This window comes from Oreochromis niloticus, linkage group LG17 (assembly GCF_001858045.2).
Source record: "Oreochromis niloticus isolate F11D_XX linkage group LG17, O_niloticus_UMD_NMBU, whole genome shotgun sequence".
Lineage (NCBI taxonomy): Eukaryota > Metazoa > Chordata > Actinopteri > Cichliformes > Cichlidae > Oreochromis > Oreochromis niloticus.
The window spans coordinates 13,683,359-13,710,582 of NC_031981.2; the positions used below are offsets into that span (position 1 = coordinate 13,683,359).

The window sequence follows — 27,224 nt, forward strand, 5'->3', positions numbered from 1 at the left end:
TTTTTCAGTACATTTTAGGTCATTATCCATTTGGCTAAATCTGACATTTCATCCAGCTACCGGTACTTCTATCAGCAGTCAGATCATCAGTAAATACTAGTAAACCAGTTCCACTGACAGTAATACGAGCTCACGCTTTAACATAAGATCTACCATGTTGCACTATATCCACGCTGTGGGTTGAGCCACTTCACATCTCTCTGATTGAAAATGATGGCCTCTCACTCTTATCAACATCTCTCTGGGCCTTGTATCCAGTAAAAAGCTACCAAAAGCAAATACACTTGGACTCAACTCCAGATCTTTTATCAGTTCAGTCTGTCGTAAAATTATAGAGCAGGCCTCACCTTGCCACACAACTGCTTATCAGTCAGTCATAAAAATTATTTTAAGTTTCTAAAAATGAAGCACTGTTATTTGTTTGATTTAAAATCCACTGTGATGGTGTACAGAGGCAAATTTGCTAAAAAACCCCCCCAAAAAAACTTATGCACCTAACTGCATATTGTTTATTGATATTTAATAACATGGATTTTTCAAAAATCTACCAAACAGCATTTTAACAAGAATACAGAAAAACAGTAAGTAGGTCCAATTTTCACAGTAACACAAAAAAAATGAGGTTCATTAGAGAAGAAATCATAAACACTGAGAAAATGCTAGCAGGAACAATAATCGAGCAACAGAGAGAAACATGATTTGCAAAGATGTAAACCTCATAAGAGACCATTTCGAGGCGCAGCTAAAACTCCCTGAAGTCCTTAAATACTAAATAAATAAATGAAAGAACTGTATTTCTTTTCATGGAAGATTTTCTCTATACTCCAGCAAGCTTATCAATTACCAGTTTTACAGCTCTATTGTGAAGCAGCTTTAAAACCAAAAATGTCTGATCCTGGTTTAGAAATTGCTGCCATCTTCCATCCTATTTTGATTTTGATTTTTCAACAGTCTGGCTGCAGACGTGGAGCCACACAATCACGCCGGCACATCTGTCCTGCAGGGGGAAAGCGACACAGCTTCACAGCATGCTCTCACATCTATCAAACATGTTTGCAAACACACACATGAGCATGCGCATGCACACATACGCACACGCATGCACCATAAAAGAATTGCCTGGAGCTGAATCAATGTTTAAATGTGGGCGTAAATAGATAAAATAAAGAGTGAAAAAATGGGAGAGAGAGAAAAAAGGAAGGAGGGTTATATATAGATAGGGATTGAGGTTTTGTCCTATTGAGTAAATAAGCCTGTCAACACTGGGGTTTTGATGATGGATGTAAGATGTGTGTGTTTCTGTGTGTGAATGTGTCTGCTTCTGACTCTGCTTCCTTTACATCTGCCTTGGGCTCACTCCTGGGAAACACTCTTAGCCGTCCTTGCCAAAGGGAATACATGTTTGTATGTTAGTGTGCATACAAAAGTGCACAAACAGAAACATGTGCATGGGTGTCGAAATGTAATATCTGATGGATGTTGTACCTGTTCACATCCTTGATACTGGGAAGCACCGAAATCTTTCATTGTACAGTTTCTGTCTTATAATAGAGCCTGGATATATCCAAATATAACTCTGTGTAGATCCAAGACCAGCTGCCCTGCTCTTTACAGCACCCTGTAGAGGACCTGTGTGTCTAAGTGAATGCTCGGTGTGTGCAAGCGTTCAATCAGCTGTCCACTTCCTGGTCATCTAACAAGACAAAAACTGTCAATTTTAGACACGTTCTTTGGGCTGTCAGTTCTGCCTCTCTGCCACTCTGGGGGTATTTCATATGTATAGTGTATGTGTGTGCATGCAACCTTGCAAGTCAGTGTCAACTTACAGCTGAGCTTCTGTGTTTTTTAACACTACAGTTGGAATCGAAAAAAGAGGAAGCGTGAAAGTTTTATTTACCCATGCACTACAGCAAAGACGCTTTAGCCAATCCCTGTGCTTTGGGGTTTCAGCTTAGGATAATTTTAAATCCACACAGGGAATTGAGAGTTATAATCTTTAAGATCCTGATTAAATCGGGGCCAATTCAGTACTATTTTTGGTCTGTATCTTTAGTCATTCAGTGTATTTATATTTTGTGAATAGCCCTTTTGTACAGAAGTTGCCATTGTTCCCACTTTGGGTGGAAATTGTGTTTATGCTGAATTTGTGAGTTCTACTATAAACAGACATCAGCTGATCTTCTGTTGTATTTCAGACAAAGTACACTTGCTGCTCAGGTTATTTATTTATTTATTTATTTACATACTGACTATACTGATATAAAAATTAATAAAAGAGATAAGAACTTTATTAATCCCAAAGGAAATTCTTGTGCCTTTTATATGCTCAGTGCAATAAAAATAGAAACAGGAGCAGAAGCAATAAGGTGTACAGAGTCAGATAGCAAAAACAGCAAAAACAAAGAGCACTCAGCGTGCAAACCTCTATCAAGACAGCTCACTCTCTGGGTAGTATTTAGTTTTACGGGAACAGTATTATACTTTCTGTATATTCATTTTGTCTTCTTTCTTTTTAAATGTACTTTAAGAAGTTTGTCGTGCAGTATAAATCATATAATGGTAGCACGTCAGATATTTTCTTTGATTAAACAAACATTATTTAGGGATCAACTTAAAAATAAGTTGAAATGTAAAAGTGAGATCAGACGCCAAATGTGACCTCATGTTTGGATGCAAACTATAATGTCTATAAGTTATTATATTCCAAACATTTCCTAAATGTTTCCAATACAAACCAAGGCAAGCACAAATTTTGATAGATTGCTAACATTACACCAATCTACCCCCCGACAGAATTTTATCAGAATTTATGGAAAAAAACATTTATGGAGCTCCTCCTTCGTGGAGGAAATAAATTTAAAAAAACAGCATTATAAAGCACAGCTACTATAAAACAAGATACATAAAAAAAATTAGAGGAATAAATATGCACATAAATAAAATACATATCAACTATCAATATATACAGTATCTTACCTATGAGAAATTTGGCTTAAAATTTTAATTAGATTAATGCTATTAACAAATGCAGTATAAAATAAATTGCAAGTGATGGTGTAGTAATAATAATCCTCCCATCTGGTAATGAACAGATGGGATGGAGTAAGAGTATAATATGATAAAATGTTGATGTGCACGTGTAGATTTATAAAATATCAAGTTACACCATCTAATACTATAGCTAGGTAGTAGAAAGGATCTCCTCTAGCACTCATTACTATACCTTGGGCCAATGAGACTTTTGCTATGAGTGCTACGGTGACCAATCAGGGAGGCATGCATGGCATAGGACAGATTGTCCATCATGCTGAGTAGTTTCTCCAGCAGGAAGTTGATAAGGTTTGATTCACTACTGGAATCACCATTTGAGGGCGTGAAATGAGTCTTCTGTGAGCCCCACATAAACATAATGTCTGCATAAATATTAAAGAAAATCCCAAATCTAAACTTTTTAGTAATGTTTTTTGAAACTAGAATACCTACAACATTTAGAAAATAATGACATGTTTTAAAGCTGATATTGTAAGATAAGCCTCCACAATAGGGAAGTCAGAAAGTACTTAAACATCTTAACTCACTGTTGATCTTGAAAGTATGGAAAAGCCATAGAGTTTTCTTTACTCCTACAATTGAGTGCAAACAGAACTATATAACAGAAACAACCAAATGTAAGTAAGTCAACAGAAAACACAATGCTTGAATGTAAAGCTAAGACCAGAAACTTCAAAAAAAAAAAAAGTGTATGACCATATCAACAGCAATTTCCTCTGGGTGTCAAAGAGGAAGACACGTTATTGCCTTTCTTTCAACAAGTCAATGGGCCTCGACCCTTTTAATGGCGAAGCCCTGGAGCTAGTACATGGTGCCATTAGCCACTCTAAGCCTCCAGTGCCAACCAAAGTGCGATAAATGGGGTGAGACGCAGCAACATCACAGCTTTATCCACCAGAGAGAAGTGAGGGTGGAAGTTAATATGGGAGGGGGAGTAGGAAACTAAAAGACTGAGTACTTGATTCATTAACCTGTCAGGTAGCAGGGCTGTGGTGTGCATACCTGTGACTGGCTAATGTGAACTCATTTAAAAATGAAGCATGGCGTTAATAGCTGTGACAAGACCATCATTAAAACTGCCTTTTTCTGTAACATAAGGGGAAAATAATGAAAATCAACACTGTTATGAAGTAGCAAACTTTATATATTAACCATCCAGATAAGACTGTGAGCAAGTTCAGATTAAGGCTGCGCTCACACTGCGGGATAAAAAGGCCCAAAATCGGAGCTTTGTTCAGTTTTTCCCCCTCATATGTGACTCAGAGCAGCCAGAAATCACATGGAATCTAATCTTTTCAATCTGCCTCAGGCCACTTTCACATGACCTCAGCGTGAACCCTCAAATCAGAATTCATGTGACTTTCTGTGCCCTGAAATTTGAAATGAAACATGATCTAACTTAACATTGACATACACCTCCATACAAAGCAGCAGCAGTATGTTTAAAAAGTTCTCACTCAACCTGCTTACACATCTGTTGGTAGACAAAAGCTTGTGGATCAAACAGCTTCAGGCAACGAGGTTCACTTGGTGAACGTAGACTAAGTGATACCTATCCAGTCTTTAAGTCTGACGTCATTAGCCATGTCTGGGCCCAAACTCCGCTGCAGGTCAAACAATCACTGCGGCATCACTGAGAGTTGAAAAACTGTCTAAATTCTTTCATCTGTAATAAAATGATCACTGTGGCTGCTCTACCAGGTGTAACAATTACGTTTAACATCCAGGCATCCATGAAAACAGAATTTATACAACTTAACCGAGTTAGAAGTCAGCAGGAAGTTAGCACACTAGTTTCCACATAAACATGATATAGCATGTTCTGACTGAGAAATTTCTGAAAGAAATTAAGACGTACAGCTCTGCTATCACTTCCGACATAAATGAAGACAGGAAAGTAAACAGCAGTGACGTTTTGTAGGGTTACTGAAGTTTGGCTAGCTGGTATATAATGATGTGCTACGTGATCGCTAGCTACACAGCTATGTTAGCATAAACACAGTAAAGCTGGAGGATGAACGCTAACTTTTTTCCACTTGATAAAAGTTGACACGAGGGTTCCAGATGGTTAGGGACAAATGCAATCGCATGGCAGGAAGCTGTAAACCGACCAAACTTCAGTCAGGAGAACAACATAGATAATCCATCCACACTACGAGGTTAGTCATTAATATTCTGCTGCGTGGGCTGGGCTGTAGTTACATCGTAAGGTTTTAAAAAGTGAGCTTTAAAATAAATAGCGGCAATAAAAACCGGGAGAGGCCGAAAGTGATCACTGACTGTTTTTAGAGGCTTGTTGAGATTAAATAGAACAAGATACAAAGCATTAAAACATGTTAAAAACACAACAGCCTCAATAAACGCAGGATTCATCACATCATAAAATAAATTAAAAAATCCTAGATGATTTTCCAAAAGGTTGACCTCTGAGGTCAAAGCTATGATGATTCCTGTGTCGCCTCATTCTAAACTTACTGTGTTTTAAGATTTGCCACACATAAGTCAGAATTTTGAGTCATCTCAAAATGTCAACTTAATAACTCAAAAAACTTCCTCTCCAGTTTGGAGTTATTTTCTTAGAAGTTTGACTTAAAATGTTGAAATTTTCAGACATCTAATTCAGAATTTTCCGATCATATCCCAAAATTTTAACTTGTGAATGGAAAATAATTTTTTCAGTTGCAGAAACATGCTTCAATAGAAAGCAGTTGGGGATCAAGGTTAAAATTGGTCAAATGAACATATTTCATAATTAGAATTATGTATTACAAATTCCTTCAAGAGGTCAGAAGAAGAAATTCAAGATACCCGTCCTGCATGTTTATTGGCTGATTTTATCATTGGAAAGTTTACAGAAACCCTGTTGAAGTATTACACTCATACAAAAACACATCCATAAGTACAAACACCAAGTGTGTATTTATCTTAGGAGAACTCAGTCAATAGCAGAAAAGAAGCACTTTTACTCTAACCGCTTGGCAACAATCTGTACTTTCTGTCTGCTCCATACGTGACTGGAAGCTGGGAAGCTTCGCTCGCAGGTCCCTCCTCACCACTCTGCTGCCTGTTTTCCTATCTGCAGGATCTTTACCCGCAGTGCTCCTGTGCGTTTCTGCAATCGGGCTGTTACAGCAGCATTCCTGGAGTTCAAATCTACTGATTGTTACACTGATTACCAGTACTGCAGAACTGTTTAACTGGTTAAATGTCACAATTACAAATAGGCTACTGAGTAACTTAATAAATGTGCTTCTTAGTAGCAGAGCAAAAACTAAACAAAAAAAGACTCATTTAAGTTTGAGAAACTGCACAAAAGAAAACTGAGACATCTGATGGTTGAAAGTGACACCAGATATGTTTCTGCCTCTCGTACTCGCTTGTTACATTCCACTCTCTGCATGAGTGTTTTAATTTACACTTGGCAAGCAGTTGTTTTTCTATCTGAATCTGTATACATGTAAAAATGAATAAAACGAATTTGACAAATATACATTAAATCTATCTGCAGGCAAACAGTGGAGCAGAAATGTATTCTCTCATTCGAAACAAAGGAAATTCTATCAGAAAGGAATAAATATAATCCTGACATAAAATAAAAAATGACTCGCCTTAGGACTCGAAGAATAAAAGGATTACGTGCGCAACTATATACTCCATGTACTTTGCATTATAAAGAAAATAATTCAGCCTCTTCATTGTCAAAAGTGACAGTTTTCATATCAGAGGACATATGGTGCAATGGGACACCACGTTCCCATGAATACCGCAGCATCAGAAGGAGGACTGCGCCTCTAACACTCTGTGGAGAATCTCTTGACAAGTGCTTTAGGAGACAGAGAAAAATAAAGTTAAAAGTAAAATAAAAAGAGATGGAGGGTTGGTGAGGAATTCAAGAAGCCAAGACATGAAATGCAGGAAATTGTTTGGGATGGCAGTCTCAGTGACAACAGGCCCCCGGTGTTTCTGTAGCGGCTAGGCTGAGTGACAGTCAGCAGATGAATTTTGATAAAACCGCCCTGATTCTTTGAAGCTTCTGAGTGTATTGTAGCATCTTCCCCTCCTCAACTGTGAGACTGCAGCAGCCCACACCTGCAGACCACTAACCAGCAGTAACAAGACAGGTGGCTATCAGGCAGGGTTTACACTACAAAAAATATCCAGCTAGACCCTTCAAATTTTTTTAGGATGAATATCTGGTACTCTGACACTATGAATATGGACACTCAGGAGTGTAATATTCCCCAGGTATGTATGACACCATATACCAAATCCAAATGAAACTTTTTAGAAAGATCAAGTTTCTGGTAATACTTAAATATAAAAAAATTGCAATAAGTTCTTTGTCATTTTCCAAATATGAGTTTATGAAATACTCCTATTTTCTGATACCCGCTTTCCACTACAGGTGCTGATGATGTTAACTTTAAAGACTATAAAAAATCAGCTTCTATTGCAGAGTAGGATTTTTCAGATCCACAATATAGGCTAGTAATTATGCACCATTTCTGACTGTGACACAATTTCACAAACTGCAGCTCTGTGACACCAAAACATTGATAACAGTAACATCTGATCCGTCTGTGTGGAGATTTTATGTTGAGGCAGTAGCGTTCATCTTGTGTCCCTAGTGTAACAAATCTTGAACCAGAACTTTTTATAGTGCTGTTAAAAAAGTGTCTCTTCTGCCGTTGTTACTGTGGTCAGAAAACAGGCTTAACCTGTTAATGTTGCTGGCAACATTAAAAGGCTCATTACAATTGTATTAAAACATATCAGCAAAAAAATGCTTTTTTGATGATAAAACATTACTTAAAACAAGATGTGGCTTTTATAAAATTAATAATTATCTTATAATACTTTTATAAACCATCTATACAGAACTTTTATTTCACCCAGTGACTTCTACATCCCTGTACCTTGTGAAAATGATTTCTTTATAATGTTATATTTGGACATCGATTTAATTCCGTAGTTAAACTATTCCACAATCCTCCACCACATATGGTATAGAAAAACTTCTGATCATCCAAAAAACTGTATATCTTTAGATTTAATGCACCCCTTTAACTCTAACCCTTGTCTATCCCCCCAAAATCACAACACATTGTTCCTTAACTTATGCATTAGTGGTTATTTTTGTTGTTAAGGCTCTTTTTTGCAATAAATACGTGGTTGTAATGAAGTATTTTCCCAAACCTCCACACAGTAACTTAAATTTGATAACACCAAAGAACAAACCAGTGCCCACATTTTTTGCAGTGTAATGCACCAAGTCCCTCTCTGCTCTTCCTTTTCCTCTCATCTCAGCCCTTTCCTCCCCATGTTCCTTGATCACCACATCCTTCCTCTCAGAGGCAGATAAAGAGAGACTGACTCACACCCATGTCCAATTAGGCTGACATGTGACTGGACTCAGAGCAGGAATCCAGGATTTTCCCTCCTGCTGTGTCATTTTCATGGAGATGGCTCAGCCTGAGTCAACTTTCGACTTCCTCTACTGAATGTATAACCTGTCCATGGTCCATTTCAGTGTCTTTCTTACCTTTGGTCTATCTGGATTAACACATTATCTGATACCTGGAAGGAGTTATCTATGTTATATGTAAACTATCTCTACGTTATAGGTAAATATGTCCTTGTAGTCACGCTTACCTATACCATAGATATGTAGTCAGCTCTGCCTCACATCTCAGTCTTATTCCCAGTCTCTGTGTCTCTCTTTCTCTCTCATTTGGCCAGGTAACAGCACTCAGAGAGATGAGAACAAATACAACACCCACACTATTCCTTTACGTCAGTGGAGCAATTCTAAACCAAAAAACACTTAAAACAACTAACCTATTACATGCACGCACACACGCACAATCTAGAGTGTGTGCTGACAGTTCAACTCTCAACTCTCAAACAGCCAATGACGAGCAAGATCCAACAGTCGAGCACGGGACAAACACGCACAAAACAAGGCTCTACAGTAGCCTCTCGCCGCTCCTCTGCTCAGGAGTGGTGGGGAGGGGGGTGTCACTAGCAAGACAGTTCCCATGGCAACATTCAGGTGACTCACCAGCCGGTGATGCAGTTGCCGTGACAACCTGCAGCAGTGTGTAGCTTTGCTACGCGAGCCGAGTGAAAGGGGAGAATGCATCCGTGGGTGTTTGTTGTCGTGGGTGCAGAGGCACAACGCCGCAGACCAAACAAGCGATGAGCAAACAGAACTGACTGAAAGGTCAAAGGCCGAGGGATTAGCTCATGCTAGAAACAGATTAGAAAACAGTGTGGAAGACAGTGAAAAGGTACACCGAATTAAGTATAAATCGCTGAATGGTTGCTTTAGTTATAAACGCATTTTTAGACTGAAAGAAGTTAAAAGTTACTCAGAGAGCAGTGCAAATACAATATTTGCACTGCTTCTCAAGAAGAAAACCCATGCCTAGAAGAAGATTTTTTAGCAATAATTAATAGACTTTCAATTCAATTCGGTTTTATTTACACAGCGCCAAATCACAGGAAGGCACTTTATAATGTAAGGTAGAGACCCTACAATAATATAGAGAAAACCCCAAGAACCAAACAACTACTTTTGAGGAACCATTTGGTGACAGTGGGAAGGAAAAGCTCCGTTTTAAATAGGAAAAAAACTCAGAACCAGGCTCAGGAAAGGGCAGCCATCTGCCATCAATAGTTTGGGGTGATGGGCAGAAGACTGAATAGAAGACACATTGTGGAAGAGAGAGATGTAACCCGATCAATATTCCACATGAACTATTTAGTTTTAACACCCAAATCTAGCAGCTGACCACTTTCTATTAATGTCAATATTGAATGTGGAAGATGCCATAAGATATTTATCAATGAACCCTAGTCAATGCATTTTAATTATTTCAGTTGTTTGCAGAAACAGTTATTTAGCTCATGGATAAAATATTCATTTCCTCCTGCTCCTAGACTAAAAGGAACCTCAATATTTAGGGATGTAAAAGAGCAACTGTTTGCATATGATATTGTTAATTTGCTCCAACCCACTTTTTTTTGTAGATTTAAACTACAGTAACAGACTCTGGGTGCTCATCTGGGAATGAAAACCTCTGTAATATGAAAGAAAGGCAGTCCTAAGCTGTTGAGCAGTTGAAATTATATACAAAGCAAGGCTGAGAAAAAGATTTTGTTTACGCCACAGAAGCATCTGCTCTCCATGCGCAGTGATAAACAGGCCTCTATTCTAACTTGGGAATATATTTAAAAGTAAAGTTTCAACTTTTGATATGATGTCAATTAAATATTGAGTTCCAATCATTAGCAATCTTTTAAGGGACAGAGCTGAAGCAGCAGCAGGGTCCATAAACATTTTAAGGTGATGTTTATGAGGTGATAAAGACAGGATGAAAATGAAGTACACAAATTAAAAGTACGTTTAGGAACTAATTATTACTGGGGAGTGGAAAATTAAAATAGAAACTCAGACCTACTCTGTATATGACTCTGATACTAACATCTAATCTCGGTCATCAATTTTAAAAATCAGCTAAGCTGCCTTAAATAAATGAAGACCAACAAAAGCCACCATATTTTTAACAATGCATGTATCCCAAACACTGCTGCTCTCACTCTCACCCACTGTCTCCACACTTGTTTACTGCCATAAAACTGTGTGTTCATGTTGAATAGGCAATATGTTTGGCTTTCAGCTGGCTCATTTCTGCTACTGAAGTCGTGATCTTCACAGCAGTGGGATTTTCATATGGATCATGGCTTGTACTTGAACGTACCATATGTTCCACTGTCAAATTATTCTAAGACCATTCTAAGATTTTCTGCAGTGACAGACTGTACATTTTCTGTACGATAACACCCTGACAACTGAATCATTTCAATCAAAATCAAGCCAATTATAAAGTGGCTGATTCTCATCAGAAAAAAACATCATTTAAGAATACAACCTACATTTACTGGCTACTTTGTAACCCAAATATCCAATCAGCCAATCACATGGCACCAACTCAGTGTATTTAGGCATGCAGACATGGTTAAGACATCAAGTTCAAACAGAGCATCAGAATGGGGAAGAAAAATGATTTAAGTGACTTTAAACACAGCATGGTTGTTGACACCAGACAGACTGGTTTGAGTACTTCACAAACTGCTCATCTGCTGGGATTTTACCACACAAACATCTCAAGGACTTAAAGAGAATGGCTTAAAAAAGAGAAAATATCCAGTCAGTGACAGCACTCTTGGTAATGCTTTGCTAACACAGGAGGGCAGAAGAGAACATTCAGACTGCTTCAAACTGATAGAAAGAAAGCACTAGCTCAAATAACCACTATGTACAACCAATGAATGCAGAGGAGCATATTTGAACACCAGGTGCCACTCCTGTCAGCTAAGCCTTGAACTGAGCCTTCAATTCACATGGGCTCACCAAATGCTCTGTGCAACAGAACATTGAAAAACCGCTGCCTGGTCTGATGGGTCTCATTTTCAGCTAGGGCACAATTTGATGTAAAGAACAGGAAAGCATGGCTTTTATCAAAAGTTCATGCTGCTGCCGGTGGTGTAACAGTGTGGGGGATATTTTCTTGGCACATTTTGGGCCCAAACTGAACGTTTTTTACCTTAGTATTGTTGCTGACTGTGTAAATCCCTTTGTGACCACAGTGTGCCGGCTTGCCATCTCTCAAAGCTCAGATCATCTCAAAATGGTTTCTTGAACATGATAATGAGTACACAGTACTCGCACAGTCACCAGATCCCAGGGGTGGAATAGGATATTCGCATCATGGATGTGTAGCATCATGTCAATTCAGACCAAAATCTCTGAGGAACGTTTCCAGTACTTGAATATGTGCCATGAAGAATGAAGCCAGTTCTGAAGGCAAACGTGGGTCCAACCTGATACGAGCAAGGTGTATCTAATAACGTGTCTAGAGTCTTAGATATTCAAGTAGGTATTATATTTATAACCTGAATAAAAGGACACCTACGTTTATAAATGCAAATTACAGGACTGTTTTAGTATTTTAGGTACCAGATAGATGTACAGCTATCCTACCATTACGTGGACAAGCGTTGAGTTGTTGATTGATATCAAGAGAGGAGGGTTTGCGTGTGACAGCGGTGGTCACAGACTCATACGGGTTGTCCTCGTCTTCTGGAAGGAAAACATCCAGCGACGGAGAAGTGACGATGTCTGCCGAACGCTTTGAATCCTGGGAGAGAGAAAAAAAAAACGGAAAGAGAAATGGTAGGGTAGTTTGTTAAACATATCATAATAGCCACCAACAAGAAAAATCTGATAGCTGTTTTTCTTTACGCCACCATAATTTTACGTTTTATTCAAACGATTCCACTGGAAGCTACCAGCCGCACTCCATTCATTATAAGACAAACACACCACTAATTACATCATTAATTATGTACTTCAGCCAAACTGGTATTATACCCTTCCAGAGACCCATACATGATGTGTCATGTTAATGAATGGTCTTTGAAAGGGGAAGTGAAGAAGCCGCTGATTGAGTCCAGCCAGGAATTCTTATTTTGTGACTTTTTAAAAGCAAGAGAGGGCAGATTTTTTTTTTTAAAGACAAAAAGAGGTCTGTTAGGGGGCTAAAGTTCTTTTTGTTTGCCTTGGCCTGAGGTGCTTCATTACAAACAGCAAAAGAAAATAACCACATCAGCTCAGTAATGTGAGTTCAGCTCAAGGCTATCATTCAAGTCTAACTGTGTTCACACAATTGGATTATCATCAAAGGTTTAGGCCAGTCTTCTCTTAAAATAAAGGGGGGGAAAAGTTTGAAGTTTCCTCGTTTCTTTAAAATCCGAAAGTCACTTTGGGCTTTTGTCCTCAGTGATTACTGTGATCGACAAGGCTTTCCTGGAGCTTTTCCTTAACACAAAAGAGGCAACTTTTCTCCCATATAATTGCTGTAACATTACTGCAGTTTTTACTTTAATGTTTGAAGGCTTAATGTGACGAATCTCATGAACGTGATGAAAATCCTTTAATAATAGGATAGGATAACCAAAGCCAAACCTTAACCTTGAAGTACAAACATACAAAGGGATGCAAAAGCTTTATTTCAACTTATTAAATGTTGCGAGAGCAGGCTGCTGATCTTCTGATGATGCAATAGCTTCAGGGTATGATCACATGGCGTGAAAATACTTACACTTAAAAGAGGAAAGGAGTCACTAAGAAAAAGAGGACAGAGTTCACAAATTAAATTAATAAATAAATCAAAATCCAATTATTTGCAGAGTAAAAATAGCAGCGAAGTAAATGATTATCTTGATAGGCAAGGTTTTCAAGATGCACCTTGTACAACCCAGCTGAGGTTTCAAGTGTGAGAAAAGAAATCAGCAAAACTTCATAACAAAGACAAACAAGTTGTGTGAAAAAGAACGTTTCCACAGGGTCCAAAAGTCCTGTGGAAAAACAAGATACATCTTAACTGCTTTCACAGGAATTAAGAGCGCAAGTAGCAACCATAGTCAGCATGCCCATTTTCAGCAGTTTGTTGGTCTGGAGCATTCAGGTGTGTGTTAACATAATGCCACAATCTTCCCAGGAGCGGACATATCAGCAAAGTCACCCCAAGGTCAGACAAAAAACTGCAAAAGTGTGTAAAGACAGCATTATGAGCAGTCCCCAGCAGCCTAGGCCTATTGGGTTTAGGGTCACCTGACCCAGCCCTGACTATAAGCTTTATCAAAAGGGAAAGTTTTAAGCCTAATTTTAAAAACAGAGAGGGTTTCTTTTACCCAACTTCAAACTGGGAGCTGGTTCCACAGAAGAGAGGAGTAAAAGCTGAAGACAGCCCGGCTTACGTTTGAAAAGTTGGATTTGAACAAACTACCTACTACTTTTGGAGTAATGTCCATAATGTTCGGCCATAATCCCCAGCACCGTATATAGTAAAAACAAATATGAGCATATTAGTACAAACAGCAAAAAAAACAACAACAAAAAACTATTTAGCAAAATAGCGGAGGTTAATAGAGGATGTTTTATACCCACAGGACCTCAGCAGCTTGCAGTCACTGAGATGACCATGAAGTCCGCTATATACCAAATTATTCTAGTGTCAAATGTGAGGCCATCTGTTTAAAAGCCAAAGCTTGGCCAAATTTGGGTCATGCAGCAGGACAGTGATCCCAAGCACAGCATGAATTGCAATGGCAAAGTTAAACTTACGACCTCAACTTCATTGAGATGCTGTGACGGGAACTGTGCATAAATGAATGCCCACAAACCTCAATGAACTGAAACAATGCTGTAAAGAAGAGTGGACCGAAATACCTTCACAATGATGTGAGAGACAAGTTCGAGTTGCTACTGCTAAAGGTGGCTCAAGGCTCAAGTGGCTAAAGGGTACTTGCAAACATTAAACTTTTGTCATTGTAACATTTTTAACTTATTTAAGGGACAACTAGTTTAGGTCTGAGGAATAGGGGAGTTCTTATTTCCATTCACAAATTTAACTTCTATCCTAATCAAACACATGAACTTGTTAGCCTCTACTTTCTCTCTTTAGGTTTCTCTTTAGTCCGTTAACAGACCCAGGTTGGATTTTCTTTTCCCATTTCCCCAAAATAAAAGGTTAGAAATCCAAACTTGCACAATAAACTTAAAAGGTTCTTCTTGATTATTTCTTATCTGCCCATTAATAGAAATTACAGTATACTCTTCATTCAATTCTCTCATTAAGTGCTGTTGGACACATTTGTGAGCCTTATTGTAATTCACTCTGACTAAAAAGACTGCAGAATGCCTAAAATGTCATTTGCATATTAAATGAAATAGATCATTGATTTTAAGCAAAATGGGGCTTGCAGCATTTTGAAAATCAGCTCTCATTTGAATAATTTAGAGTCATAAATAAGGAGATGTTTCTGTGGGACCTTTATATAACAGCCTTGCTCTCTGGGTATTTCAGGAAAATTTCAGATTGCACTTTGTTGCGGCGCTGGTGAAAAGGTTGAGCCCCAAAGGGCGCAGACAGAGAGCTGAAGCCCAAAAGGTCCATTATCTGTGAGGCAGATGTGTACCGAGAAAGAATGAAAAACAAGAGAGAGTGATGTGAAGCAGGGGAAAAGGTTACAGGGGCGAGCGTCATTTCAGCCAAAAAAGACAAAACATTTCTTTCCAGCGACTCAGCCTCTGGATGTCTGTCCTTTCCCTTAGACTCCATCATCATTTCTGAAGTGTCACTTGGCAACCTTCCCCAAGTTGTACTCTTCCTAATGGGATCAGTGGTGAACTCTTCACTGTGTGTGTGGCTGCCCCTGTTCTCACCATTGCTTCATACATATTTCTAAACCCAGTGAGTTCATCTTTCCGTTCCTCTTCTCCTAATCTCTTTTCTAATTCAACAGCCATTACTCTTCTTGTCAGCATCTGCTACTACATTACCCACACTGCACCAGGCCATCAATCACACACTGAGCACACTCAAAACTGATTAATCATTCTAGCTTACAGAGCAATCAGTCCTTTGATGATTTCTCTCGCTCACACCTTCTGCACTCAGTCTAGGATTTATTTCACACCCCACTTCATTAAAAGGCTCACAAACTCAAAGCCCCTCTTTTTTTTCTCCCCCTTTTCCATCTCCATCAGCACTCGATTAGGCCGCCATTACCACTAATAGAGACCCAGTCAGACTTATGCGCCTTCAGTCCACAGGTGGCCCCGACTCGGCTGACAGATTTGACGTGACAGCCTGGTTAGCTAGAGATTTCACTCACAGAGCTGAATGAAAGGCTGAGAGCACGCCAGTAGAGCCATAAAGAGCCATTTCTGAGACATAAAGATTATTTTGATCATTAAAGGTGCAACAAATCATGTTCACATTGATTTTAAGACCGTACCATACCATAACCACATATGGGTTTACACACACCTCTATACCCCAAACCTTTATCAGCTTCACAGTAGAGCTGACACTTTAATTTTTTTTCTGATACGTCTCAAAGGTTATTGGATCAATGTCAAATTGGTACAGCTATAGAAGTATAATGGTGTTTTTGGTTTTTGTGATAGATTTACACTAGAAATAAAAGCTTGTTTCATATAAAAATTATAACAGTAATTGAAAATAATTGCATTCAGAACAGGGCTGAATACAATTTAAAAACGTTTATGGAAGATTCCACTTTTTATCTATTGTAAAACTCATTTTTGTCACTACACAGTTGTGAGTAAAAATCAGGAAGCAAAACTTGTCATTATTACTGCAATAGTTTCTAAAAGCACAACCTGATTACTGCCTTTCTGCATGTACACATTGATTTACAACCTGGGGCCTCATTTATAAAGCAGTGTGTCACCGCATGTATGTTTACAGCAATCAGGCTGATTACTTCACAGCAACAATCAGTGGTATCCCTCATCATACCACTGATTGTTGAAATGAAAATGGAAGTTTGGTAGATGAATGCTATTTATTTATTTCTTTGAGATTTGTTATGGTAAATCTCACCTTCCCTGTGATTGGTGCCCATCACGAGCATATGCATTGTAATGACTGTATGAGAGCTGTCACTGGATTTATTTCCAGACTTGGCTAATTCACACAACCCATTTATTCATGATCCAAATGAGAATATGGCTGAAATGATTCATTTTTTTTACTCATTGTTTGTTTTCAAATCACAACTGAGATTCCCATTAAAGCTGTCACTTTCTGTTATAAAGCTGATGGCTCCACTGCTTTAACTTGGAAAGATTTGCCATCTTTTCTGAAGAGCTGCCTACTCTCCCAGATTTGTGCCACAAATCAGTGTAGTGTTTCTCCTGACAAACCTGACTTTCAGCATCGCCGTCACACTTTTACTGCCTCAGTATTGATCTTCTGGGGCCCAGTAAAACCTCACTTTTTAATTTATTTATTTTTTTTAAAAGGCTCTACCTTTTGTGGTTGATTAGTTTAGATGATGGTAAATGAAAAAAAGAGTTGACTTTTTCTTAAAAGAAGCAGCAAAATAGGCAACAAGAACATGCAATAATACAAACAAAAACCATCAGAATTGAGGTATAATAGTATTGAAGTGACTATTCAGTTTGTCAAGGAGGCAGCTGCTGAAAAGTAGATGGCATAATTTAATGTTTAAATAAATAAACTGACTTTTTTGCATTACAAAATAAGTAAATAAATAAATGGGATTTGAATAATGGGGAGCCTGCGCCCATCTAGCACTGTGTGTAGCAACAACCCTGGCTTTACATGTAAGTAAAGCCAGGGTTTACGGCAGATGGCCCCGCCCCTCCCTGAGCCTGGTTCTGCCGGAGGTTCCTTCCTATTAAAAGGGAGTTTTTCCTTCCCACTGTCGCCAAAGTGCTTGCTCATAGGGGATCATATGATTGTTGGGTTTTTCTCTGTATGTATTATTGTAGGGTCCACCTTACAACGTAAAGCGCCTTGAGGCGACTGTTGTTGTAATATCGCGCTGTATAAATAAAATTGAATTGAATTGAAGTATATTTACAATCACAGAAGGCAGAAGTTAAACATATGCTTCTGTTGAAGCATATAGAGAATTATAGATAAAGATCATTTTTTACTGTTATGTGAATATGAGGTATATGTCAACTTTTTTACGTAAAGTTGTTTTTGGTTGTTGTTTTTCTATAATGATTGTTTTCTTATTCATTTATTTGTATTGTATTGGCCTCACTGTCATATTATTTACCCTGTTTGTCCAAGTCTTATTCTACTCTTACTTGTTTTTGTTTTAACTGTGTTTAATTTTCTTTTTGATTCTTGATTTTCAATCAGTGGCATTTCAATTTATTCTGCAAAGCATTTTGGATTTATGTTTTGAAAATTGCTGTACAGTTGAAGCATTATTATTACTATTAGTAAGAATGTAATCATACCAAAGAGGTTTTTCGGTGGGTCAGATTTGCCAGGAAATGCATGAGATTGCTCCGAAGCGCGAAGCTGGGAGGGGGCAGTACTTAAGAGCAAACGAAGATAAAGCTTTCCGAGTTAAGGCGGCTACTGGAAGTGAACAGAGGTCCAAAACGAAACAGAGACAAGTGGAACCATTGTCTTTGTAAAAGGAAGTGTCAGAGTTCATAGGAAATTCAGTTGTGATCTGAAAATAAATGACTCGCATGATAAATTTTGGTGGGAAAAGCTATGAATAATCTCAGCCACTGTCTCCTTTGTTCACAGGAACAACGAGGATGTCATTCTGAATTTCAGAGCTTTTGAAACGCTACGAGCGGAGTCACACTGATTAATAGATGCACTGAAGAAAAGCATATGACAAAATCTCCAGAAAGAAATAATGAAAGCTTTGCCCCACTAGCATCTGAAGGGAGGAAAAAACAAAATGAAAAGCAGTGATGGTGAAGACTGAAAGAATGGCAATAGTTAGAACTGTAACTAAATTTATTCCTTAAATGAATACAGGTATAAATAATCAATAATTGTATTGAAAAAGACCTATTTTTGTGCTGTAACTTGTGCTATACCCTTTGCTACCAGGTATAGCTTCATTTACCTCTCGTCTCTCTCTTTCACGTCTACATCACCTTTTATTATTCCTGTTAAATCTCCAGCGTCCACCCTGGCTGCTTTGGCAGAAACAAAGCAAAAAAAAGGAGGTCAAATCTGACAGGTGTAATAAAAACCACAGCTTTGGATAAGACTAGAAACAGACAGCGAAAAGAGAAGGGAGAGGAAAACACAGGTAGATCAAAAGGACGCCGGGATCCTACTCAACACTTACTTTGGAGTTTGTGTCAGCGAATCCCGAGGAGATGAGCATGAGACAGAGAGACAGAGCGGGAAGAGGAAAATTACTTTGTGCTCAGGAACGGAAGCAGAGGAAGTGGGAGTGCGGTAAGTTGGGAGAAAGGATTTCCTCACGCACACAAACAGAGGAAAAATGCACAGAAATGGGAGGCAACTCAGACAACGTGCTTGTTTTTTTCTACACAGAAGTAAGCCAAAGGGAGACAAGAAAGCAAGCAATCTGGCTTCAATGAGGAGAGCAACAAACTTAAAGTTTGAGCAAATCTCTACAGCACATGTCCCACCTATCTCAAACAGGACAGTCGGTGCCGAGAAATCTTTCGACAGCACCTGAATGTGGAGATGAAATGAATCCGGCAGGGTGACAACAGGTTTAGCTACCTGATATTCTGATGGTATCCTCCCGCTTGGCCCTGGAGGTGATGGGGGGGTCAAAAAGCTTTAAAATGTGGTCAAAAAGGCTTCACGCAGAGAAGTGTGTGCTGTGCCTCCGACAAACAGACACACTCGGTCTTCATTCATATCCCTCCCTCTCTCTCTCTCTCTCGCTCTCTATCTTAAAGGGAAGAGATAGGACAGAGAAACTTGTGTCTGAGCTGAACAGGAAGAGAGCAGACAAACAGAGGCCTCCTCTGGCCACTAATTAGCAGGTCGTATGCAGCTCCCATCCAACTGCAGAGGCCAGATTAAACGTCTGACAGTGTGTGTTTTGGGTGTGTGTGTGTCTATGTGCCTCCACATGTGGCCAGGAGATTGTTTCTGATTATATCTGTGTAATAATGCAGTGCAGCATTTGTACGTGTCTGTCTGCTGCAGATACACTTTGGTGTTTTTTTTATGCGTGTGTGATCATGTCCGAGCTTTCATGCATATTTTGTGTGTTTTTCTCTGATTGAGTTTACTCTCGTTATGTATAGCATTTGTGTGTGTGCGTGCCTGTTTGCATGTGCGCAGGCCTGATAACCCAACCAGGAAATGTGCTGTTGCTTCTGTTACATCCAAGGAACTTAAATCCCAAATCTCTGTTTTTCAGTTAAACCCAGCGCTGTACCACCCAACAGCCAATCCACCACCCCACACACTGTACACAGAGTTCACAGGCCATCAGATATGAATAGACGCTATAATTTGCTGGCATTTCCTCATGGAGACTATTTGATTAGAAAGAAAGAGGAGGGGTGAACACAAGAGAGGACAAAGGACGCTCTGAGGGCCTCGATGAGAGGGGCGCGGTCAGTAGAGGACACCAATAAAGAAAAGAGACAGAACGTGAAGAAAGATTAAGGCAGTTAAAAACTGAATGGGCTCGTTCTTCTTTCTTGATAATCAAACAGTGACCAAAATCACATTCTGCAGGTTGCCAGATGCTGTGAGAAAGCTGTATTTTTATTTTTTTTATCATTGCAAAGGCACAATTGTATCCATTCTGTCAAAACTTCATCTCCATCTATGTTTTCTGTTGTGGGTTATAATTTGGGAGATTTGTTTCCCATACAATTCTACAAGAAAGCAATTAAGTGCATCTCTAAAATTTCTATTACTGTTTGATGTCGGATTATCACAAAAATAGGTAAGGTACAGGGAGTATTTGATTGAGAATTAAAGGACAGAGTGAAGTAAACCTGAAACTGGAAAATAGAAGAAAAGGAAAGAAAGAGGTACAGGTTGGTCCGATCAGCGAGCAAGGACTGCCTTGCAGAATTGGATTTCCCTCCATGGCTGGCTAATCCCCCCAAAATCAGCTAGCTGAGCCACCAATGGGACACCGACACTCACTCCACAGAAAATTACACCCTTCACATTCCCCATGATGGCTACTGTATTGAGCAAAGCTCTAACTGCGGCTTCCCTCGGCTCCACGCTTAATCCCACAGACACGGCAACCAGCTGGAGCAAGAGACTGCAGACAGAGAGCCACTGCTGTGTGACCAAACTTTTACTGCATTTAACTGCAGGTCCCTCAACTTTGGAGGAAGTTCTGAAGCAACAAAAGGCTGCTAAGGTGAGTGTGCGTTGCGTAACGGTGGGAGAAAAAAAGTTTGCAGCAGGAAGCACATTTAGTTTGGAGCTGAAATCAACTTCCCAGTTATTATTTTATTTCCCATGGCTTCATTTACACAACCTTACTGATATACCAGAAGCAAATACTGAAAGCTGATATTCCATTGTTTTTATGGGCTGTTTTCAAAGCTGTTTAAATATGAATATATATAAAAAAAAACAGACAGACAATCTTTAACCTCCTAAGACCTGAACTCTTTTATGGCATGCATGTTCAATTTGTCTTTGCTATTTGGGCTGTTTGAGACCTGATGAATGTAAAAACAAAGAATTACGTGATTTTTTTTTCACCCGATTTATGTTACTAAGAAAAATGAGATCCAAATTTTTACATTTCGATAGAACAGTGGCAGTATAATGTCCTCGTAAGTGGAAATCAGGCCCTTGTAGAGCAAAATTTAGCATTTTGGCCTAGACAACCCAAAATGTGATGTCCACATATGTGTACGCCAGGTCCTAGGAGGTTAATGTAGTGGTTGATTTCAAAGTCTGATCTTGTGTTTGTTAATGATGCATGAACAATCACTGGCCAATATTACATTTAAAACTGCTGAAAAAAAATGTAATGTCAGCCCCAAGTGAGGCAACCATACCTGGTTTTTGCAGGGACTCATGGGAATGTTAATGTTGAAGTTGTCACGCTAGCAGTAATGTTATCATTCTTGCAGAGTTTGTTTTTTCATTGTTATGTTTGTGTGTAATATGTTTTTATGGCTGATAAGAAAACTGTTTTCTTCAAGCATAGGCCACCATGTCTGAGGTTACCGCAGTGGTTGGAGACCACTAACCAGCCTTATGAAGAGCCACCAGGGGGGATAGTTACGAAAAAACATCCCTCCCAATAGAAGGGCCATTGGACTGGAACTCTGTGAACACTTTTCCTGATGAGTTTATGAGCTCAGTCACTCATTTCAAGTCATACTGAATAAAACATAAAGTCTATTTTGTAAATTTCCCAAAAGGAGGATAATCCAAGGATACGTTCATTGTCTAATGAAGTGGGACTGACAAATTGTCAGTTAATAAGTGTGTGGTTTCACAGTCAGTTCACAGTCACTTCCACCATACGAAACAGGATTTCATTCACCAGTGGGTGACATCACAGTACCTATGTCCATCTTTTATATTGCCTATCAGCTTGATGTTTGCTTTATTACACTTAATTTATTTTAGTGCACAAGAATGATTTTCAGTACAGACCTAAAATGATGTGAAACAGGGGCACAAAGTAGTGGAGCCAGTGGCTCCTAGGCACTGGCTCCACTACTTGGCAGCTATACTGGTGAGGATATAGCTGTCAAACACTAAATCTTTGTATTCAGACTGAATTAGCAAACACTATATCCATTTAAAATCAGCATGCTGGGTTTGGTATGATGGTACACTAAGCAACTGCAACCTCATATAAATATATTTATATCAAACTCAAGCAATTCCTTTAACAGAGAGCGCTTCTTTTCCGGAAACTCATAATCTCCCGAGATTAGACCAAGATAAACATGATGAAGAATCATCTGCAACTGCCTCAGCATCTCTCGTCAAAGTTCATTCCACTTTTTTTAGCTGAGTGTAAATCGCTCAAAATGACAAATACCTATTATCATAGAGTTTTTTCTGCATAACTGTGCTGCCAGAGGCAAAATAACAGAGACAGACGCTTCCTGCCAACATCATTAGCCCTCGCGTCATGTGGGGCCACAACAGTGTTTCATTTGAAAATAATTTCCATCAATATGTTACACAAATACATGGATACAAATGATGTTTGCTTAAATATGAACTCGGTGCGATCAGTCATCTTATTTGCCTGTTAAGCCTTCTAACCACATCTTTAATTCCTTTGTAAACAAGAACACAGAAAGCAAATCTACCCTTATCTCGCTCTGTCACCTGTGTGTAGGATTGTGGCTTAATCTCTTTAACGCAAGCTCATTTGAACTGGAACACAACATAATTTGCACACATTTAACTGTCTCTGCATAAGCGTACTGTGTTTTCAATGCCTTGCTCAAGGGCATCAACACTACAGGCAGGGTTGCTGTGCTGCACTGTATTATAAAAACAACACTGCAGTATACATTTTTTTTCCTGCTGGTGGCTTTTCTTTGAGCTTCTATTCCCCTCTCGGTAGCTTTCTCTACCTTTCCCTGTTTACCTCAAGAATAGTGAGATATGTGATACTCCGACGGGATGTAAAACTACACACAAACAAGCGCACGCATCCACAGCACATCTTCGTGGAGTCAAGGGCATTATAGGTTTGTGCCAGTCTATTTCAGGTGAAATATGACAGCACCTATATGTGTCTTGTGAGTTATTTTGACAGCCTATAGCTGCAGTCTAGAGGGGCATAACGCCATTAACAGGCACCAAGTGTAAGCACAGAGCTGCGTCACGTCCCATAGAGACGGGAGCGAGAGTGCGAAATGAAAGCAAAATCAAATCAAATTAAAAGAGAACATAATAATAATCAATTAGTCTAATTCAATGTTTTGAATGATAGAATTTCTGTTTTCAGCCAATTAAATGAATGATAATTAACTGGATGAACAGGATTAAAATCCACAGAACAAACAGTATCATCCGCTATTCACTCCGAGAAAAATTAAAAACACTTTTGTTCAAATCTTTGTCTCAATTCATACAATCCTCACACACACGCGCACACATTTGCAGGCACTGCAGAGGTTTGCAAACTATTAGACGTCTCTTTCTTGATCATTTAGTCTGCTAATTATTTTCTTGATAAATTAATTTTGTCTATAGTAAATATCAAGAAAATAGCCACCACATTTTCCTGGAGCTGACTTTTAATTTAATTTTACAAGTCCAAAATGAGATAATTTAATTTTCCCAATGGTTCTATTAGACATCAAACTTCAAATCTGAAAAGCTGGAAGCTGAAAAAAAAATCCTACTAAAATAATTAAACACATCATCCAAATAGCTGCTGACTATTTTCAGTTATGTATTTTTGTCTCATAACTGGCACGCTCATTTTCTTTCAGGAAATTGATGTTTCCTTTCCCGAGCAGTTACGACTACAAGGTTTATGTGAGACTGGAAGATAATTATACTACTAGCATATACAGAATGGCTACATATTAACAGTTTGATTTATTACAATGGTATAAATGCAAGATTAATTCAATTTTTTCCATTCAGTTCAATTTTATTTATATAGCACCAACTCCCAACAACAGTTGCTTTATATCGTAAGGTCAAGACCCTACAATAATACAAAGAAAGCAACAACAAAAAAAACCCAACAATCATATGGCCCCCTATGGCAAGCAAGTCGGCGACAGTGGGAAGAAAAAACGCCCTTTTAACAGGAAGAAACCTCATGCAGAACCAGGATCAGGGAGGGTGGCCATCTGCTGCGACTGGTTACTGAACACTTTGACTTTGTAGTCACATCAACTCGTGCTGCCCGAAGTCCTTATTAAAAGACCCGACTGATAAAAAACTGAATGTTAGCTCAAGTGCCTTATCAACTTTATGCTTTATGCTATGTGAGACTGAGCACTCTGCCTTTTAATTTGATAAGTTGCAGTGCAGGAGGACTGTGTTGTCTCCATTCCTGTTCACTCTGTACACCTCAGACTTTCAGTACAACTTCAGGTAATGCCACCAAGAAAAAAAACTCTGTGCTCTGAATTTCTGTAGTATTAGTGATGAGCAAGAGGAGGAGCATAATGGTGTGGGTGGAGTCATCTTTGTCTGAATGTGAATAAGACCAGAGAGATGCAATTTACTTAAGTAGGCCTCCAAAATGACCAAGTACCTTGGTTTCCTCATCAGGCGCACATTCTTTGAGTCATCCGCCCTGTTGGACGGAATATGACCAATGGTTATGAGAGGAAAAAGGTTTCTCCCCGAAATGGTTGGCAGTGGGCGAGGAATTTGGGGTTGAGTTACTGCCTTGCCAATCACTTCTGCTATAACACCACTAACAGTGGACTGTGGAATATTTAATAATAGAAATTTTGTGACTGGACTTGTTGCACAGGTGGCATCCTATCACGGAACCATGAAGGAAGTAAATGAGCTCCTGAGAGTGACCCATTCTTTCACAAATGCTTGGTTTTATACATCCACGGTGATGGAAGTGACTAGAAAAACCTGAATTGAATAATTTGGATTGATGAGTGAATACTTTTCACAGTAATATTGACGGTAAAATCCTGTCAATCAGAAGGGAGCAAAACCCCAAATCATAACAGAAAGCCACTACTTTTCAGTACCTTTAGTCTTATTTGTACTCATCAAATCTTATCACCAGTTTGTTTGCATGACATTATGAAACCGCCACTTTGCTTCCAGGAAAAACTTCAAAAGGCCAGCTGCTGTGTGCGATTTATTTATTTATTTAAATGAAGCATGTCTAATTCTGCACGTAAGATAAAGATACAGTTTCCATGGAGCAACTTCAACCTTGCTTATTTTAAATAATTAAATATTACAAAACATTAAACAATCTGAAAAAGGTATGATCTTAAACTTTAAACATAAGATGAAAACTCACCCACTCACAAAAATTCTACTCCCTCATTTAGATGCTTTTAAAGCTCTGCACATAATTTCTGCCCCCTCATAAACACTTGCCTTTGATGTTCCTTAGCACCCTCAAAGGCTCTCATGGCTGTCTGATCTGTGACAGCACAACACTAACATCTACAAACTGATATCTACATATGAATGCACACAGTCTGGAGTCAACCAGACCAGAAGCTTATCCTGCACTTAGTCTCACGAGTTCTGACCGATCATGTCTGAGCAGGCTTTTACTAAATGCTGTTTGTGTATCTAACATGCAAATCATGAAAACATCAGCTATCATACAACTTTTTAAAACATATCTGTAAAGGTGGACTGTACTGGAACCTGAGCCTGGATATCACTTATCTGTATATCTGATGGGTAAACAGAAAGCCTTGAAACCTTTGTTGAATTACAAGATTCTCTCATTTCTCACACAAAGACACCTTACAACACACATCTTAAAACTGCGTCAGCTGTGAGTAAAGCCCTGTTTCTTAAGAAAGAAAATTAGAGCTCGAGAAGCAAGTCTGACTAAGTGTGGAGAAAGAAGGTCAGACGGAGGAAGAGAAACAGGAAGGAAGTAAAGATGGTGAAATGAGAGGAAATAACCTGGTAGAAAGTCAGGAAACGCTGACGTGTGCAAGTGTGTGTGCAGCAGTCTGACGCACCTATGCTGTTGGTGACTGAGATTTGTTAATGGTGGACATCCCACGCCTGACATCTCAAGAAAGTCTGTGTTGCTTGGCAACACTCCAGACTTCTCTCTACAGTATCTCTTGTCTTTCCTGCATTTCTTCATTATCTGGCTCCCTTTTCTTTTGCTATCAAGGTTGTCGCAAATGAGTTCTGTAACTTCCTTTTAAAAAAGGTGACGCTGCAAAAGAAAGCCCCGCACACGCTTTGGCGTCAAACTGCGTTCACATGGAGATGGTCAGTGGAAACCTGCAGCTAGTGACGACAATTCTCAACAGGAGAAACTTCATAATGAGGGAGTGAATGCCGTCATGTGTGCACAAAAGCACGCATGTGACAGACAGCAAGGATATGCTAAATTCATTACCTCGGGCCACAAAGGTACAAGGCACAGACACACAAATATGTAGAGACGCACAAATATTAAAACATAGGCAAACTTTATTTCATGCTTGCTTAAGGTGTGCAGATAGAAAAAGAAATAAAACGTACTCAAATCAAACGTACTTCAATCTATACACCTAAAAACCACCAACCAGGCGAGAAATTTGGGTGTAGTGATGGACGCAGACCTAAACTTAGAAAAACACATTAAGACAATAACAAAGTCAGCTTACTATCACCTCAAGAATATTTCAAGGATAAAAGATCTGATGTCTCAACAGGACCTGGAAAAACTAGTCCATGGATTCATCTTTAGAAGGCTTGATTACTGTAACAGCATCTTTACAGGTCTATCTAAAAAATCAGTCCGACAACTACAGCTCATTCAGACCTCTGCTGCTCGAGTCCTCACTAAGACCAAAAAAGTGGACCACATCAGTCCAGCTCTGAGGTCTTTACACTGGCTGCCTGTCCGTCAGAGGATAGACTTTAAAGTTCTGATGCTGGTCCATAAAGCACTGAATGGTTTAGGACCAAAATACATCAGTGACCTCCTGACCCAGTATGAACCTTCCAGATCCCTCAGGTCATCTGGATCTGGTTTTTTATCAGTTCCCAGAGTCAGAACCAGACATGGAGAAGCTGCATTCAGCTTTTATGCTCCATAAATCTGGAACAAACTCCCAGAAAGCCTCAGATCAGCTGAAACACTCAGTTTATTTAAATCCA

General features: G+C 39.0%; 1 protein-coding gene across 3 annotated transcripts in view; it reads right to left on the reverse strand.

The window, feature by feature from the left end:
* anks1b (ankyrin repeat and sterile alpha motif domain containing 1B) overlaps nt 1-27,224 on the reverse strand; it is a 255,384-nt gene that overhangs the window by 108,272 nt on the left and 119,888 nt on the right. For all 3 annotated transcript variants that reach the window (XM_003444938.4, XM_005451590.4, XM_013271197.3), the window contains exon 11: nt 12,098-12,254. In XM_003444938.4, coding sequence (XP_003444986.1) covers nt 12,098-12,254 — 157 coding nt within the window. The remainder of the gene's footprint in view (nt 1-12,097; nt 12,255-27,224) is intronic.